We start from the raw sequence: 20,225 nt of genomic DNA, 5'->3' as shown, positions 1-20,225 counted from the left end.
TGACAACTGTTTTCTCTGTTTTAAAGTAGCTAGCACTAGTTCCAGAAGTCGCTAGAAGTTGCCAGATGACATCATACGCTAATTTGCATACTGGTGATGTCATCACGTATTCATTTGTACAATGCTTATTGGTTGTGAGCACATGCTTGTGTGGGGTGAAGCGAGGGAGAGCTTAAGAGATCAATATTTAAACAGGTACATCAAGAAATATTCAGCCAAAAGCTCACAAAATCCCCGGAGGGAATATATTTGAAGTAGGGATGTCGATGATAGAAACTCATTACAACTGAACTCCCTGTCCTCTTCCTGCCCGCTGCCACAGGCCAGCTCCTCCCGCTGTGCACGGGTCAAGAGGAGAGAGAGCAACTCAGAGCTGTTGGCAGAGGAGCTGTGAACTGCGATTACTCTGAGCAGCATACATGAATGAATTACAATATAATATATTTCACTGGTCTGAAAAAGACGCTTAATTTGTTGCTGGTCGCTTTTTAGAGTCAAAGTCGCCAAGAGGGCCATCAGCTAATTGTTTCTGTCGGCTGTTTGGTGCTGTGCTAATCTCTATTTACAGATTGTACATACATTTGCCAAATCTGTATGTGCAGGACTGAATTTTGGTATGGGAAGTGTTCTGTTTTGTTTGTTTTTTGTAGTGCATTTGTAGTGCGAGTTGCATTGACTAATCATGTATCAGGCTTTGCATGCAGGCAAAACAGCCCATGTGGAGAGCAAAATGGGTGGAACGCAATCCAACGTGATGCCAGCCCCACTCCCATCCGTGGTCAGCTAATGACGATGTATCGCTATAAACAGACATCTGCATTCAAGTGCAGCTAACAATCCATTGTTTGACATCGTATTTCAACTCCATTCTCAAGTTGCTAGTTGGACTGTAAAAATTGGAGTACACGGAAAGGAAGTCTTGGTCAGAAGTCCACCTTACTTTCTCTAAAACCGACCAATCATCATTCACCGTCATTCACCTCAGGCTGCCACTTGTAGTGAAGTCGTTGTCAAGATTTCAACTTACCATTCCGATACCTCCTGGCGATTCTGGCTCGTACATATAAGGCTGAATAACTGATCCTAGAGCAGCCATGTTTTCTACAACTTTGGAGTAACAGTGCAGTGAGGCCGCTCCCCCACGTGGGATCGCACATGTGGGGGAGGGGCTATGCGGTCGCTCCAAATTCTGTCAGCCAATCGTGGCTAAGGTCTAACCTTTGAATGGCAAAATGGCTTGTTTGTTTCAGGAGGAAGGAGAGGCTCCAAAAAATAATTAAATTAAAAGATTTTTTAAAACGAAACAAACTTTACCAACGTTATTCAAAAACACATTTGAATAATAGAAAATGATTGCACAGGTAAAATATGTCCCCTTTAACCGGTGGGTTCCAAGATTGGATTGAGGAAAGCCAGACGAACACTTGATATCACTCACACTATTCTTTCCCTTTTTGTACTCTTCTCCTTCCCATGTACTGTGTTGCTATAACCTTGTAACATGGATGTACACATGCACATCATATAGGGTTGGTCTGCTTTGCCTCAGTGCAGAATCCAGCTGGTATTTCTGGTACTACTTTGGGCATGTAAACCGCACGTAAACAAACGGCTTTAGCTACATCGCAACTAGGCAAGACAATCTCCCTTTCATGTTGCAACATAAAAATACGGCTTATAAACCAGTTATGGCATGTTGCATGAATGTTTTACATTTTTTCTGGACATATTTAATCTACTTTGATACTGTTAGATCTCTATGTACAGCAGGCGCTTTGTTGTGGTGCTGCATTGGATTGCATCATAAGGTGTTTTATTTATTCTTTAGGCAAAATAACAAACATGTCATCGCTGAGAAATCACAAAAATAATCTGCAAAGACAGGCAAGGTGTTACCTGCCTGTGAAACCAAACTGTAGTAATGCATACTGCTCTCGCCATATGAATCTTAGATTTGTTTTTCATGCAGCATTATGGTCCATTTGTCATAGCAGTCTCCAATGGAGATAAATGGAGAGTCCTTATTCACAACACCAGTCAAATATGAAAATCAATGCGTGTTCCAGAGCGCTATCTTGTCATGATCAAATGAAAAGTAATCATTAAAGGGAGAGGTGTTTTAAAGACATCAATCATCAGAAAAAAAGTTGAATCTAATTAGCCCTGTTTGAAAATCCTACATGATCAAATACCTGCCCAACGGGGGAGGGGAAGGCCGGGATAACACGGCATCACCAATTACGGGCTTACTAAATCAGTTAGTCAATTTAGTCAGAAATTCCCCTCTGAATGTAGGTAACATTTTCGATCAGAATTAGATTTGTGTGTGTGTGTGTGTGTGTGTGTGCGTGCGTGTGTGTGTGTTTGTAAGTGGGTGGATACGCTCTTATATTTCGGCACTTAGTAAGTAATTGCGCTGAACACAGTGGAGAGACAGACGGGGAAAAGTTTTCTCTCCAAGAACAAACACAAAGGTATCTCCCTTTGAAACTGATACGTTATCTGAATCTTAATTGGCTCTTCTTTGAGTTAGTCGTTCTGTATTTATGTCAGTGGGAGAATCTATTGGCAGGCGTTCATAGAGGGTCAAAGACATATGCTCATAAGTTAATTTGCCTAATTTTAATTCAGTATTTGTGTGCAAACACACTCACATTCATGAAAAGCTTATCACTTTATGCCAGGAGCTCTTTCCTTTCATCGTAGCCGCTCTTATCAAAGCTGATTGAATCGTACCAACTGAGCTGTGGGAGATTTGCATTTCACAACCAACCGGTGAATGTGAATGTGTGAGGAACCCCCGCACCGACCTCTATCTACGGATTTATAAGAGGAAGGGCATGTATCAATGCCCCAGGAGGCTCGGTGCCGTGGCTTTGATCGTAAACTGCAGGAAAATGTTAAGACCTCCTACATATTACTGATATGATAATGTGGTGAACACTGTGGGAATACATGTTCACAGATTGGTCTCCATGTGGGCAGAAAAACAGCAGATAAAAATAACTAAAGGAAGATTTACAAAGCAAAGATCAATGATTTAGAAATTAACCCCCCTTGTTGGTGTGAAAGGACGCTATATCTGTATTTTACTCAAATCTACATTCTAATATGATGTCAAGGCTCTGCGTAACATTCACTTCCCAAAGTTACTTTTATTCGACTCCAACATAATAGCTGTTAAATAATAGAAAGCAGTTCCTTACCTCACCTGCCATGCATATCATCAATCTAGTCATTTTGAGATCACTGTGCTGATTAGGCGTGGGAATCGTAGGCCAACTCATGTTACGATACGCGACACGTGGCACGCGATAATATCAGGATACAGAGATTCTGCGATAATCGATATATTGCAAGACAATCATGTAATGATACACAGAGATGTGGACTTGAGACTTGGTGACTTGGACTCGAGTCGACTTGAGTCACTGTTTTGATGACTTGCGAGTTGACAAAAAATAAATGACTTGAGATTTGACTTGAGGCATGATGACTCGGATGACTTGTGTGTTCATAAGTTTGAATGTTAGCTGTTAAATATAAAATGATAAAATTCTCTGTTGTCAAGTTTCTGTCTAACTATCAAGTTTGTACGCAGCACAAACTGGGAATCATGATTGGACGACTCAAAAAGCTCCCCGGTATGTGATTGTCATGATTGGATGACTGGCTGTCAGTCAAACTCCTTGCTATGGCAACACGCAACATCAAAGCCCCCAAAGAGAATCCTCATCAGTCGTACTCGTTACTACTCAACACGGTTTCAGAGCAGACCATCATCATGGCTGCGTCTGTGCCGAGATAATACAGATACAATTCATTGTCATACTTTTTGAACAGGTTATATAAATTGGCCAATAATATCATTATTAGACGGGCTGCTAACACCTTGTCTTTTCTCTTTATAAAGACCGGATACTACAGGTAAGAGTGTGCCATCCTGGAATGCAAATTCCTAATCCTTCATTATAGTGTATGCACATGCATGCTTTAAAGGGAGCCTGTGGAGAACAAACACTGCTTTGTTTACGTTCAAAATGTCCCACCATGCCACACTGTGTGGGTCCTAAAGACCAAACAAACACACTTAATGTGTTCTGTAGCCCATTAAATGTTTGAACAGAGGCGTTCTTCTGATCATGACTCATGCTTGAGGTATGGACATCCTCGTGTATTTATAGAAGCCTTGATACAAACAATACAGGGACCAACACGTCAAAACAGATCACCTCAAAAGTAGCGTTTAGCCCTAATCGTTAGACTGGTAGTACTTTGTGTGCTCTTGTGATTTGGAGTAAAAGTGTTGTCTGCTAAAGATACGCGCCGGGTCTATTTCTGACAGAGGCCGCTTCAAGCACGCATCAAGCTGAACAGAGCAGATTGGTCCAAACAGGAAGTCACACACGAAAACAGCTTACAGCATCCAGTCATTTAAAAAACACCATGTACAGACCAGCACAGACTCAACTGAAATCTTGAAAAAAAGAACACTTTTAATTAAGTAGTGTAATCAGCCATTGTAGAAGCACAAAAATCATGGAATGATGCCATGGGCCAGCTCTCCGCTGCAAGGCAGATCAGACACGCTTCCTGTGGGCGAGGGCTCGTGCCATCTGACCGACCAGAACCACGGCACAGACGGAACCCGCCGGACACGGATCCTGTGAGATCCAGGCGTCAGATGAGGGTCAAACAGTCTAAAAAGGAAAGCGACCGTCAGCGAGGAAAATCAAGAGTTACAACCGGAGCCAACCGTGGACGTCACACGTGCAACACCGTCTGGATATCTGGGAAGTGTGCTCCCGCAATTACCGTTTATCGCCGTAGGTGCCGCCAAAGAGAACGAAACTGAGATCTTCGGAATTTCCACTTTAATGTAGCCCGCTTTAATAACAATAATTATAATACGTTTTATTTCTATATCAACTTTCCTACAAGAAGTGCAGCTCAAACTGCTTCACAATAAGGACAATATGCCTCACATGGAAACAGACATAAAAGCATGGATAGAGTGGGACAATACAACTAAGATGGAAAATAAGAAACAAGTGATAGTTGTAGTACAGTTGATGTGAATAAATAAAGATAAAAATGATGCATAACATAAGTTTGGAGATGTAGATATACATGTAAATAAAATATTTTGACCCTTACACACTGAATACTGAACATGATATTAAAAATGAGTGTACATAAAGTGAGAAAACATTAGGAATAACGCAAATTTATAAAAAGCCTTTAACATGAAAGAAATTGCTCATGAAAGGCAGAAGAGAAGAGAAGTGTTGTAGCTTCTCTCTCATAAAGCTTCATCCCTGTGTAGGCAGAGTCCACATGAGCCGCCTGTCATTCAATGTTAATAAACCTGGAGGCTGCGGCAGAGACCTTTTTCACTCCATATTATCCACGTTCTTACTGCAGGCCTTGGATGACATTGACGTGCGGCTCGTGTGGACTCAGAGGGAAGAAGCTTTGTTCAAGGTCTGTTGTGTTTAAATCAACAGCCCCGCATTGATCCTTAGTAAATGTAAATGCTGTGATGATTCCTTTGTGTTTCACTGTGAGCTCTGAATGTGAGTGTTTCATTTATCGTACAGATGTGTAGATTCATTCAAATAAGTTAGACAAAGAGACAACAAAGAAGAAGAGGGAGCATTGTGTAGGCCACACAAGAATGATAAGAAGAGTGTCATCACCGCTGTACTCATGTCCTATTTCTTTTTACATTAATCAAAAGCAGAGGTTATGATTTAGAAATGGCTGACTTCAGTTACCTGAGAAACAGCAGCAGCAGTGTGACTTAAGGTTGCAAGTTGCTGGAAAGCACCAGGGTCAAGAAAGGTGATGGATAATTGGAAGAAATACTTGAAAGAAGTTATCAGATCTGTGCCTGGATGAGTGAGTCTGCCTGAGCAGGTTAAAGGATTTGTACTGGAGCTGATCTGACCATCTCAACCGCTGAGTCGAAGCCTCTTCAGGAGAGAAGTGGAGGCTGAGTTGCTTGTTACCTGTCCTTGGAGACGCACACCTCACATTAGAAACAGTTTTTATCTGCAGGAAGTTGTTTTCCTGATATTTCTGAGCGAGGGTCTGACATGTTACTCAGCATGTGAAGGTTGTTTTTCAGGACTTTGTTGCTTTTCTCAATTGTATATTTTTGCAAATGGGTATGTGTAGGATTTGGATTGTTGTCCAGACAAAACAAGACATTCAAAGTTACATTCAGTAAATGTTTTCTCAGACTATTTCCATTTTCTCTTACACAAGATGTCTTGAGCTTCAAGTTAGCAGAGCAGCAGCATCTTCTGTCACAGTTCAGACACAAAACCCAAGCGCACAACTCAGTAGGTAGAATAAACAAAGTCCAGGCAGGCAAACAAAGTAAAAGGGGTAAGGCTGAGGCAACATCCGAAAAATATAGCTGAAACACTTCCTGTTTGGAGACAACTTAAAGCTCCTGTGAGGAGTTTTTCGCTGGTTAGGAAAAAGACTGAAATTCATTCTTATACCTTTGTTTGTCCCTCAAAAACAAAGCAGACCATCAGCGACAAGATTGATTATTTCTATATAGTTATTTTAAATGCCTTAAACTGCTGGCGGGGGGGTAGGTGTCAGATGAAGTGATGAACTGCATGCTGCCTTTGTTTACATTTTCCAGGGCAGAATTTAAAGTGAGTGATACAGATGACTGTTAAAGAAAGCAGGATGAGATTTTTTGTTAAAAACCACCACTTCTGACAAAATCAGCAAAGAGGTGAGAGGTACGGCTTTGTCCACAGGGGGCGCCAAAATCAACACAAACTCACAGCAGCTTTAAGGCAACTTAAAACAACTTGTTTTGTCTGGTCGTTTATACACCAATCTGTTCATCAAGAAAATAATTTGCAGATCAATTAAAAATGAAAAAAGGTCTTATTTCCAGCTTGGTCAATAACCCTGAAACTTAAGGATTTATGATTGTTTAGTTCCTGATAATGTCCAGAAACAGAAGCTTTCTCTGTGCATTCACACAGGGTACACAACTGCCCTGCGGAAATACTATAAGTAACACTGCAACTGAATGTATGTGGCCCAGTGGAGAGTCTTGTGTACCTAGAGTACATGTAATTCTTTGCTCCTAATCTCTTCTGTGGGTGTCAGTGACTACGACTGACCAGTTTTTTGTTGCTGTTATCCTTGTGTACTTGAATGAGGTCATTTTTAACATCCGACATCAACATGGCCGCTGTCACCATCCCTCATGCCCTTGATCAAAAATGTTCAGACCATTTGTGTGTTTGTGCCAGCTGACCTGCATCTTATTGTTCCCAGGAGTTTTTGACAGTCAATGACGCACTGATGTTTCCCACGTCCCAGCATGCTGAGCAGCTCGCAGCAAGTGTCTTAACTGAGACGATTGAGGTCAAAAATCAGACGATACACCAACAGTCATTTTGATAAAAGCACTCTGCTGTGATGTGACCTCAAAACTATTTTTCTTTTGCCAAGGGAGGCACAGTAGACGTCGTGTTAGAGATTTAGTGTAGATTTGCACTCGAGTTTCACCTCTTTTACTTGCAAATTTAAAGTCCAGCAATCAGGGTTGTGGATTTGTTTGTCTGGGACCCAACTATAAACTTTAAAAAGTCCTTTAAGTAACTTTGTCACATTTTTCATCTAGAACACATTTAACAGGACATAAAAATGCCATGTTTAATGCAACAAAAGTCTGCTCTAGGCTACATTAATGAGTGAGTCTAAAAGGAAATGGCATTCACAGCCGCTTTAATAATGTCCGAGGCCGATTGCTTAATGTTTATTCAATATCTATAACCATCAGAGCAACAGGGATGACCTTGAGCTCGCCTATAATAACACAAAGGCACATCTGTCCATCACAAGAGATTGAGGAGCATTGTACTGTCTGCCCTGAGGTCTGACAGAAAAGAACATTGGACAACCTTACTTTAGAGAAGATTTTAATGGACAAATGACGGGTTGTAACCCTCTGTTTTCTTCTTTTCTCTGCAGGAGATAATAACGGATGGCCTCATCTTTTCGACAAGTATTTTGGAATGCCGAGCTCCAACACAGGAACCAAGTCTAATATATGCTGTAAGTACTGATACTCTGTTTCTCAACAGCAAAGGTAAAGATACTTTATGTGCTTTAGTGCTCATATACAGCCTCAGAAAAAATTACGCGACCACTGCGTTTGAGTAAAATGAACTTTTGTTTTATTGTTTACAACATTTCTCACTACTTCCAAACAAAATATTCTCATTTAGGTCTTTTAATTGCAGAAAATTACTTTCATACTGCCGTTGGGTGACGTTAGGCTGCTCTTGGTGCAGCTCTGCTCTGTTCGATGGCCTGTGACCATCCATCTTCCTCTTGATCACATTCAGGAGGTTTTCAATGGGGTTCAGATCTGGATAGGGCTAAATGTAACTATGTAAAGTCATAATCATGAGCAGACTTAACTTGAATCATAAAATAATGTTCACAAATAATGTTCACAGCCTATTTCACATGTTGTGTGCATGTGAAAAAAATGTGCATGTAAGTATCTGAATTTGTGAATGTGTAAAAAAACTTTGTCTTCTCACATTCAAGTTTGTGAATTTGTGCCACAATATTACAGACATTTGCCCATTTCTTTACGCCTCAGATAACCAGCCAATCAGCTCGTCTCCACATTGTACACGGACCATCTAATCAGAGGAAGCTCAACTGCCCAAATTGAAAATATTGTTGCACAAATTTGTAGTACACAAACACAAATAGTTTCTACAGCTACAAAAACTTTTTACACATTCGCAAATCTTATCTCTGAGCACAAAATGTTTCTACGCCTGCAACTTCACAAACTTGAATATGCGAGGACATTTTTTTTTTAAAAGCTCAACCTTCTGGATTCATAGCGTCAGCCAGCCACATAAAAGAATAGCTAAACTTATTAATTATTTAAATGATTATAACATGAACTTTATTGTCCCTGAGGCGAAACTTTTCTTACAGCCAGGTAAAAACAGAAAACATATAGAAAACATAGGCATGCAGACTCAGATACAAAAACATAGTAAGATAGATGAATTAATGTTTTAACATGTAATTGTTAAGCAATGCAAAAACGTAAAAAATGGTAGAATAAAGGACAATTCTAGTGAGATCACTTTTTTCGTCTTCAATCTCTAACCAGTCCTTTCATGCTCATCCTCCTACTTTAAATGCAAACAGCTGTGATACTAATGTTTTGCAGCGTAAAGGTAATTTGTCACTGCCAGAGAGGAGCCAACAATCACATTTTGCATCAAATAGATAGATTTTAATAATATCAGGTTAGGACTGAAGGGGATTGTTTTTTGTTGTGAAGAAAGGAAAAGTCAAATTTCAGCTGCCTACTTTTTCAAACCTATTTTTCCTCTCTGCTGATTATAAACGTTTGAGTTATAGAAGGCGCCGTAAATGAGTAAACGCCTACTGACAATCACAACCCAGTCAGTCGAAGCCACAAGTAACAGATGGGTTATACTGAAAAGAACTCATTTGAGCAACACTTTGTCAGACCAATGTTCCGAACGCTGCAGTCAAAGGCAGGGAGATTGGCCGACCATCATAGAGTGAAACGACATAACCACCTTACTGGAATGCATTCATGGTGCTGCACTGGTTTGTATGAATGAAAGTGCTGCAGAGAGTTGTATACCTCAGTAAAGAAATAAAAATAAAAAAGAGAGCGCAAGAGAGGGATTTAAATCCTGCCTCTTATCTCTCCTCTGCACAGCTGGTGAGTCACAGTGAAGTCAGGGTGGATCTGGATTATTGGTTTCATAAAATTGACACAAAGGAAAATAAAAAGCCCAGCGCTGAGGAAAGATTTCTGAAGGTGTACTTTGAGGGTTAGGATGAAATCTGTTTTTGTACTTTATAGTATTACCTACCTATAAAACTGCAGGTTATTTCTTACCCCACTGTACGGTGTTTTTGCAGTTAAAACACAACCATTTTATTTTCTTTTAACCAGTCCATCGTCTTTGTGTCTCCTATTTACTTATTTATTTACCTTTTTATTCATGCAAAAATGCTAAATAAATTATTATTGCTACCACCACAAGTTATGCTACCACCACACTACACCATTTTAATATAAACTACTCTTACTTCAATACATATTATTACTTACACACTGTATTCGTCACAATGTCTACATTGGATAAGCGCACATGTCCTTATTTGTTTGTCTGTTTATTATGTTGTTATGGGCACTATTATTCTTTGCACCTGGTTCATGAGTTCGTTTCACCTGTGTACCTTGTATGTGGACTAATGACAATAAAGTTGACTGGAAAAAGCAAATGTATCTGTTAATATTATAGTAAGTATGTATAAGGTATCAGTGTTATCACTTTGTTTTAAGTGAATGCTTTTTGTTAAGTAATTACAATTACATGCCTTTTATTTTGAAAGGTGTATATTAAGTTGGCCACTGGTTTGTCCGACCCTGTAAAGATGAATAATGCGTGAACGGCAGAATTGTTGACAAAATTATACTTTTATGTTGCTTCCTGTTCTTAAATACACAGTCCTGACCATGACACCCAAACAAGTCGGAGGGAATCAAACCAGGTTTTCTTAAAGCCCTGTGGGACACGTTTCTTTCAGAATAAGCACCTCTCTCATCTCCTGCTGCCTTCCACTGCCATATATCTGACAGCAGTTTGAAAGCTAACACCTTCACTTTGTTGACTGAGGATCTATAACATCCTCTGAATCTTTATTGTAAAAACAAAAAACATCCACCTTTTTATTTCCAAAAAATAAAGTCTAGCAGGTCCTGCCTGGTGTGCTTCTTAAAGACAAAGGATCAAAGATTTGCGTTCACGGGGATCTGAACATGACAGCCAATGACAGCTTTTGTGAGGGGAAAACTGTTTTCTCTTTATATATTGCAAGCATCTCCCATAAGCTGTATAAAAGACGTGGATGTAGCCGCTTGTTTCAAAAGTAAAGCCAATGTGGAAATGCCTCAAACATGCATTCTTTCCAATGGCCAGCAGGGGGCGACTCCACTGGTTGCAAAAAGAAGCGATTGTATTCAAATCGAAAATGACCCTAATTTTAAGATGATGATTTATTGAGTGTTTTCTTAATACATTTAAGGTCAATTGCAAGTTATGGTCCCATTTAGAGTAGAACAACTACCTGTCATTGTCATTAAAAAGTAGCAACCATGGCGCCTGTTCAACCAGGATAGATGTAAAGCAATGCATGTCCACCCCCTATCCACCCTAAACAATGTCACATCTGGCTCAGACAATCAAGTTGTTGACTGCCTAAATGACCCAAACTCAAGGCTTAAAACGGTAGTTCACAAACCGATGGGTGATCTCACAGTCGACTTATACAGAAATGTCAAATTGAAATTATATGTGCCGCAAATGTTAAATCATCTGTGCGAATGCAAATGTGTTTGTCTGTCAAAAGTGATCCTTTCATCAACTGCCCCTTGTGGATAATTCTGATCCTCAAATATAATTTGCTGTCATTGGAGCTCACTGGAGGGATGGCCTGGTTAAACAATCCCATCTGCTCCATTCCATCACATCTCGCATATTCAAACTGGGATTTAATGGAAGTTAATAACAATAATCAAAGCTGGCTTAGCTTAGGAATATTGAATGAGTAATCATGAAAGATCCAGTTCTGTTATTAACTAGTGCTAAGCTGTGTTGACCATCCAAGTCAGGTCAGGTTTCATCATCTGCTTTAATGTCACGACTTGCCTTCTTCCGAGTAGCTCCAGTCTTGACACTCCAAAGAATAACCTCTTGATTGACGTGTCCTCTGACTCCCCTTCATCTCCCCAGTGCTGGGGGTTGTTCCTGAGCTCTGCCAGTGCCGAGACCTGGAGCTGGACTGTGACGGCGCTCGGCTTCAAGACATCCCAGTGGTGGCTGTGAATGTGACCATGATGTGAGTGGAAAATAAAACCCCCTTTTTTTTTTTAATCTCATGCAGTCCACAGGAAGCCTTAAACCTGGCTGTGACTGTTATGAGAAGGGCTATGGAAGATAAGCTCACCCTGCCACTGTGAGCACCTGTCATGGCAACAAGTGAGTCACTTGAAGACAGAATTAAAGATGAAGGTCTGTTGAAGAGGAGGGGACTAATGCAACCCACATTCGCATGCGGCTGATGTGAATAACCTCTTTCATACATAAACTGCTCTCTTGAATACTTCCTGACATTGTCCGGGAGGGGTGTATGTGTGAATGCAAATGTCTGCATCTGTCGACCCAGACTTTAAGCAGACTGCCAGCACTTTGGTGTGAAGTTCGCACAATGTCGGGGTGGGACGATGTGTGAATGCAGCAGGTAATACTGTGGAACATTCAGGGCAAGCGAGTGGGCAGGGTGATGATATTCACGTTGGAGTTTCGCTGCTTATATTCTTTATTGCTCGTCTCAGTTGCCAGCAGAATCTTTTCTACTAATATATTTGTACTGCAAAAACGTCATCATATACAGAGCCCCTCTGGTGACGTATAAGGGAAAAAAAATAAGTCGTGGCCACGGGATAATAATGTGTGGCCACGGGATAGTAAGGCATGGAGGTGCAATCAGACTCAATGAAAGCAGAAACACTTTATGGTCTTGTTTGCGCTTCATTATCTTTAATACAATATGCTTTGGGAATCGGACCTTGAAGCATAGCAGATAACCGGAGTAATTGATGTGCAATTCGTGTTGCTATTAGTGGCCGCAATTAATTCTTAGTGAATTCATATTTACAGCATCTCGTACCTATTTTAGAACATTTTACACTTACACCACAAGTTCCCTCAGACGTAGCCTATGACCAGTTCTTAGTTTATAAATGACAGAGCAGTGAGGATACAAGCGAATGCGCCGACATCGATGCGTACTCAACCCACATTGGAACTGTTTGAATGAGACACAACGTGTAATCAGTGGCCACGCATTATTTTTTCCCCCTCAAATGTCACCAGAGGGGCTCTGTAATTATACATGTCATGGTGATGTAAAACCGTGTGTGAAGGACAATTTGAGAAAATATCAAGGCCTGAATGTCATGGCCTTTCATGTCTGAAAGGGGCATCTGTCCTAGATATTCTTGAAGCCATCATCACACAGACAAAAGAACTGGGTAGTTAAGTTTGTCAATGTTTGATTAACGCAAATTGCTTTGCTTTAAGGCTGTGATTGACCTAGACTATAAACGCAAGTACACGCTTGTTTGTCTGCCCTCATAATTTCCCACAAAGTGTCTGCTTTGTCACTAGCATGACATAATTTTCATGGCATTATTTGGGTTGTATGGTATTCTCTTGTTGTCCCACTTTTTTCTCCCTTCAGAGCCTCACTACCTCAACATTTTCACAGAGCCTGTCTCTCCTTGTGACTTGAAAGTACAGCCAACTAAAGCAAGAGGTTTATGTAATCCATCTCAATCTCAATTTAGAACAAAAGAGCTAAGTTCAGGCCTCCACCACTGACGGGTAATCCTTGCAGTTATTTGGTACTTTCCTACTTTGTAACACATGTTTTTACTATTTGAAATCAGTAGTCAGACAAAAGGTCTTGGAAATCAGTAGCTTCTCATCTTTTAGGGCCAGGTACTGGCTTCAAGGATACCGAAACAGCGTGTTGGATAGCTTGCAGCCTTGATGTTGCTCTTTAATGATTTGCAATCTGTTTGTCCAAGGTTTGTTTTGCTAGAGACAAATTCCCTGATGTGTTGGGTTCCATATTCTTGGAGGCATGAATTTCCACATCAAATCTTTTTGTCTGTCAGTCTGCTGGTGCAACACCTGGGTTAAGACTTAAATACTTCAACCACTGTCGGATGAATTGCCATGACATTTTGTGCAACCTTGAGGATGAATCTGTCTAAATGTGGTGACCACCTGCATATTCCTTCAGCGCCAACTTGAGCTTTGAGTGACCTGCATCCACCATCATTGAATGAATTGACATAGAAGTTTGCACACACACTGTATTAATGTCCTCCTCAGAATATATTGTAATACATTTGGTTTACACATGACAGTATTGGCCAAGGAGTTCAGTTTCCGATTGTATGTAAATGCAACATCACATTTAAATACAAAAAGCCTGTGTGCCTGTATGTCCCCTCTTATTGCACAAGCTGTAGTTAGATTGCAGTTTCTGTGTGACCTTTTGGCTTCATTGTGTTTACATCCTGACTAAAGTGGAATGAACTCAGTGGGTGGACAATGACACAAAATGATGTCCATTACAATAATGATGGACATTTTCACTGCTGCTCAGAAAAGACGCTGTGCTGTTTGACTGCAGCAGGTACAGGCTTCAAGGCTACAAGAACAGCATGTTGTGTTATAGATTGTCTGCAGCCTTGATGTTGCTCGTTAATGATTTGCAACCTGTTTGTCCAAGGTTTCTTTTAAATCAAATTAACTGATGTGTTAGTAGATAAAGACAACTAAAGAGAGCACAAGGTGAAGTAGCATGGCTGCCACAGTGTTGTCAGACACTTATTAAAACCATCTGAGCCTGTCAGTAGCAAAAACAAGCGCTTTTAGTGGCTGTATATTGGCGTATGCCCGGTGCCCTGTTAAGTTACATTTTATCTCATTTCTCGGCTGCCGGCCGGTGCTCCCTCCCTGAATACTGGATCGATTTCAATTAGGGATCGGCCGGTATTGGCTTAAAAATTGGCCAACACGCCGATATCCGCGGATATAATTAACCGATAAAATAATGGGCTGCTGCATACTTAAATTAAAATAAATTATACTTAGATTAAATGCCCGACCTTGGCGCAATGTCCCCAGCGCGAAGAAGACCTGCGCGGCGCAGCGTGATGACGTCACGTGTGTCTATCTGCAGCATGAGAGAGTTAGAAGCCAAAATGTCCGTGGTGTGGAAGTTTTTCAAAGTGTCCGAAATAGACAGCAAAACTGCTATTTGCAATGACTGCTCAGCTTCGGTGATGTGAGGAGGAGCCAAGGCAAAGTCTTTCAACACTACAAACTTGATTAACCATCTCAAGACCCGTCACCCCGACCGTTGTAACAAATGTGATAAGAGTATCACCATTATACTGTACGCTAATTCCAATACAGAAGAGAGTTGATGATCTCTGCAATTAGGTGTGCGGGAAAAAAATATCAGTATTGGTATCGGTTATCGGCTAAATGAGTTGTAAAATATCGGCATATCGGATATCGGCAAAAAATCCAATATCGTGCATCCCCAATTTCAATAATTGTTGTCTCCACTAGTCACTCACACAGAAACACATGGGAAAATCCCGAAGTTATCCTTTAATAATGACCATGTCCAGAAGTCAAAAGGGATGTCACTCCGTTTCATGCTGCTGTTCAGATCAACAGTTGCTTGTCTCTTGCCTCTTTAAGGACATCAGTGCACAGATAAAATAACAGATCTATGATGGCTACTGGTACAATGCAGGTTAAAATACATTGCTGGACATGAGCATATAAGTACATCTCATTCAAACACAGTCTTTCGTGAATAGAGACTATGTGAAAATCCACTGAAATGTAATATATGACCATGACAAATCTGTTCACCATCATCGTCATCATCATGGCTCGACATTTTATCCGGAGATATTGGGGAAGTCTCTCACACTGACAGCTGCTTCAGGATCTTTGTGCAGTGCGACAGTGTTAGACCCACTGTATGCCACAATATTATTCCATCAAATGTCTCCTTGATTGACACACGACTTCCTCTAATATTAGTCATGGCTGCTTTTTTTCTTAACTTTTTGTTAAACATTCACTATTGATTTCTAACATTGGATGCTGCTGATCTTTAGCAGTTGTACTTCTAATGTTGTCTAATTGTTCTGAGTCCCCTTTTAGGATAACTGACACTACTAAACTAGTTTTTGTCAGCTGTTATCCAAAGTACGGAAGCCCTAAGCGGACATGCATTTATACATTTTATTTATTCCCTTTTCCTGTGATAGCGAGTCATTTCTGTTTGTTTATTCGAGATCTCAACTTATTTTTCTCGTTATATCGAGATAACAAAGCTGGTTTTCTCGTGATAACGAGATCATTTTATGGCAATTTTCTAGAAAACAAAACAACAGGCTCGTCTCTATGATAGGCCAGACCAGGACATGCCATGCTGCCAGCTCTGGGGATACGAGTTATGATCATCTGATGCTACGGTGGTGCCGCTTTGTTATCTCAAGATAACCAGATGAATATATCAAGATCTTGGGGGAAAAAAACTTGTAAACAAAGGAAAACAGGAGAGTAAATAGAATGTATGGATGTATGTCCCCTTAGGGCTTCCATACAAAAGGCAGGAAATGGACTCTGTGGTTACAGTTATGTGAATGAAATTTCCCCAAAAGTCTGGAATGACATTTTTAGGAGTATTAATCATGCTGATGATCAAATCCCAGCTACTCCTGAACAGATGGTGTTCATCACTCTGAAACAATCTATGTAGGTCAAGTGTGTGCAGTTAAGAGAGTTTGTTTAACCCAAAGAATCCAGAAATAAAATTAGTGACATTTGGGATTAGAAAACTAAAAAGTTTTTAAATAAGCGAAACCTGTTTTGGTAAGAAAGCACTTTGTTTACTGGGAATACTCTTCAGCTTACATGTAGTGTCGGCATAGAAACAGACCCGAGTTCTTTTTGCAGTTGGGCAGTCCCACTTTTGGGTGCTAGAACGATGAGTATGTGAACAGAAGAGCCTTTAATCTTCAATATTCTTTAATCCATTAAAAGCTTTGGAAGCATCTGAGTCTCTTTGAGACGATCAAACAAGAACAACAAAGAACAGAAGGTTGTTGTTCATTTGCTGGTAAATACCTCAATATAAAAAGATGATTGTTCTTGTTTTATTTTTGCTTTGTTTCTCTTAAGGTGTGATAACTTTTTGATAGTTATGAATATTTAATATCCACCTACCTTATTTAATTACGTTTTGTGTAGCTCATCGTCTTGAATGTCAAACACTTAATTTCCTATTTTCAAACTCACAACTTAGTTGTTTTTAGAGTTTTAGGTCTGTCTCATAGACTGTATAAAATCATTATAAATATACAATATATATACATTTTTCCCTCTCGCCCTTCATGGTTATCAACCGTGCATAGGTGTACTTCTTATTTCTATTTCATGGCAAATTGCGACCATTACTTTTGAGGACTGCACCCTCCTGCTCATGCATTGCTGTGTCTATGAGTCACATTCTGGCAGTTAACCAAAATCAAAGTCCTCTGCTTCCTTTATGTTTTTATTGGCTGGGATGAATGCACATGGGACAAGTGTTGAAGTTGCCATGTCCCTTCACTGCGATAAAGTCCATGGAGAAGTAACTGCAGGTAAAACAACATTGGCCCCATCGCACACCCATCCTCACTACCCACAAGTGTCATTGCTATTTTCCACCCGGCTCAGCCGTCATTTTTACACCCAGTGCCCACGTTGTGTAAATAGCAAGTGATCTTGCGCCCACGTTAGTGCCCATGGCCGTGTCAGTCTAATGAGGTCTGGTCAGGAAAAACAGCTGGCGTGTTGCTATCTTGAGGATGCCGAAAGTGACTGCACCATAGACCAACAAAAACCTAGTTTCAAGTCTATGGCACAGTCTGTCTCTGCTATTTAAAGGGCACATCATGGGCTTACATCAGCCGGTTCACAACACGAGTCTCTGCTTGTCACTCACACAGGGACGCAGCAGTGCTTCTGCTTATTAGGAAAAAGCTGTGTGTTTGCTGATACAGTGAAATAACGTTGTTTATGGGACAGAGGAAGACGAGGACAAGCTCACCGCTGCCTACACACACGCCTGCTTCACTCCAGGGAGATTACTGCTCGAGCCACGCACGGGCCAAAAACTCAAGCCGACGCAACCACTGCCCTCCATCATTTTGATGCACGCTCCCTCTAATACATGCAGCAACACACACACACACACACACACTTACACACACACACGCAACTATGAGGTAAATGTATTATAATTCCACCTGTGGCACCGACAGTTGTGCCCACAGACATCAATACACTGCCCAGTCTCTATTGCGCACGCACTGGAGAATACAGCCGTGTGATCCGGTAACAACAATAAATAAACATTAACAGCCTTTCTTTGATGGTCAGCACACAGAACTTTAATAATAGTCTGGAGGTTGAAATAATTAATGAAGTTATGCTGCTGTGCCTCGTGCGTAAACGTACTCAGCGTCTCTCTTCATTTTCCTTTCTGCTGCACAGTGGGATTGCTTCAGTGATTTTAATATCAATCCGTAGGAAGGAAGAAAGGAAGTTTATTATGCCAGTTCAAGCCGGTTTATAAGAACAAAGGCTGAAATCCGCCATGTGTATAGCAACATGCGGCATGCGTTTTAGACCATGCACCGTCTAAATAGGGCCCTATAGGTTCTCGGTAAACACAAAACATAAAAGAAAGTTGTCACCACAGAGAGAGGGGTAAAAGTGTGTACAGTGTTTGGGTAGTTTTTTTATACATATAGAAAGATGACATGGTTGCTTTAGTGTTTAATAGGTCTTCTTATACTTGGTCCCGAAAACCCCCATTCATTCAGAGTTGTATAATTTGAACCCACATGAGCTGCTCACCTGTTCAACGCATGAATCCTGATGAGCTTTGGTCACGGTTTAAACCGTCATCTGTATTCAGAATTTGCTCCTCTTTTTTCCCTCCAGGTCCCTACAAAGGAACCGGCTTCAGAGACTGAAAGCAAACATATTCTATAAGTACCGGAGCCTACAGAAACTGTGAGTCCCCATGAATTATGGATTACATCTAATTTGAATATAGATTGTTTAATTTGATGTTACATGATGCTTTTTTGGTCCATTTTTATTATTTCTCCTTTATTATTTATCAATCTATCTGTCCTGTATTCACTCTTGTATCTTCTAAAAGCATCATATACTGTATGATAAAGGAGCGTTATCAACATGCAGGAGGGACTATGTTATACATTCAGTAAAGCATTGTGTCTTCATGATAGCAGAGAGCCGAGATCGTAACCTTCCTCTGAATGACAGCATACAACAAACTGGTTTCAGAAGTACACAGCTGATATGGTTAAGACGGCTGCTGGGAGCGCTGACGGAAGCGATTGTGGTTCGGCGTACGGATTCATTCACTGCCGACTTTTGCTGTTTATCTTCTCCACACAGCGACTCTGACTGTGCCACACAGAAAGCAGGTCTAATCCTCTGCCAGGAAACATCTGGTTGTGTCCAATTTTGGACACTGGTAACGTGCCGGGCGGTAAGCGATAAACAACTTCCCGTCAAGGCTTCCTTTTCCGCGTGCTGCACTGTTACAGAAAAACAAAAAGTTTTCTTGTGATTGGCTTTAATTAACGGGTCTTACCTTTGCCTTTAAACATCATGATGCAGATTTGTAAGAAGTAAAGATTCAAGCTTTGTCAGGTCTGTCCTCAAGAGGAGAAGAAAACTTTTAAAATGCTCGTTTGTTAAACGGAGGTCGGATCGATCTGATGCATTCGAGGAAGTTGGGAAATATGAACCCCGAACGGCTTTCGTGTCACAGCGTCAAGGGAATTCACCTCAAGTTAAATTTAAGATCTAGAACAGATTGTCAGCTGAACTTGTTGCAGATGTCTGTTTATAGAGATTAATAAGATGACGCTGATGGGAGCCGGGATGTCATTACGGCAGATTACGTTCCGACTGCATTTGCTCTCCTCACTGACACTGACAGTCCCTGCCTACAGAGTCTACATTTCTTTGGATTAGATTAGGTTGTGTCAGACTGTCAGCTTTCATTCGTTGCTCTGAAGGTGTGACTGTATAGTAAACCTCCCCTATAGAGATGCATCAATAACATGAGAACAAATCAGCAGGTGTGTAAAATACACAAAGGACTAAACACGGGTGTTAGGGGAGCTCTGTTGACCTGACAGCATGTGTTATTAAATGACAAAATCATTCTTCATCGTGTACTTTCACTCCTTGTGAAAATTGCCCCCTTACTAATACCCCCTTCCCATTTTCCCCCTTTTATTTCATTGAATTAATTGGTGATTTATTACCAACTATATGCATTAGTACTTTGTCACCTATACAGATACATTGTTTTGTTGATCTTGGGAATGTTCTTGTATTTCATAAAAAAGACAATGTCATTTTACACATCTTTATTGCTTTTGTATCCCAAATAAAGGCATTTGTATAGCATAT

General features: G+C 40.6%; 1 protein-coding gene across 1 annotated transcript in view; it reads left to right on the top strand.

Moving 5' to 3' along the window:
* The window catches only part of rxfp1 (relaxin family peptide receptor 1), a 68,133-nt gene that overhangs the window by 24,915 nt on the left and 22,993 nt on the right, over positions 1 to 20,225 (top strand). Inside the window, exons 3-5 of the mRNA XM_069670260.1 lie at positions 8,014 to 8,097; positions 11,853 to 11,958; positions 18,714 to 18,785. Coding sequence (XP_069526361.1) covers positions 8,014 to 8,097; positions 11,853 to 11,958; positions 18,714 to 18,785 — 262 coding nt within the window. The remainder of the gene's footprint in view (positions 1 to 8,013; positions 8,098 to 11,852; positions 11,959 to 18,713; positions 18,786 to 20,225) is intronic.

The sequence above is a fragment of the Semicossyphus pulcher genome, unplaced genomic scaffold, assembly GCF_022749685.1.
Source record: "Semicossyphus pulcher isolate SPU_LCO1_2020_fin unplaced genomic scaffold, fSemPul1.0.p SCAF_2, whole genome shotgun sequence".
Classification (NCBI taxonomy): domain Eukaryota; kingdom Metazoa; phylum Chordata; class Actinopteri; order Labriformes; family Labridae; genus Semicossyphus; species Semicossyphus pulcher.
The sequence above is the reverse complement of the archived record's forward strand: the minus strand, read 5'-3'. Positions and strand labels throughout refer to the sequence as shown.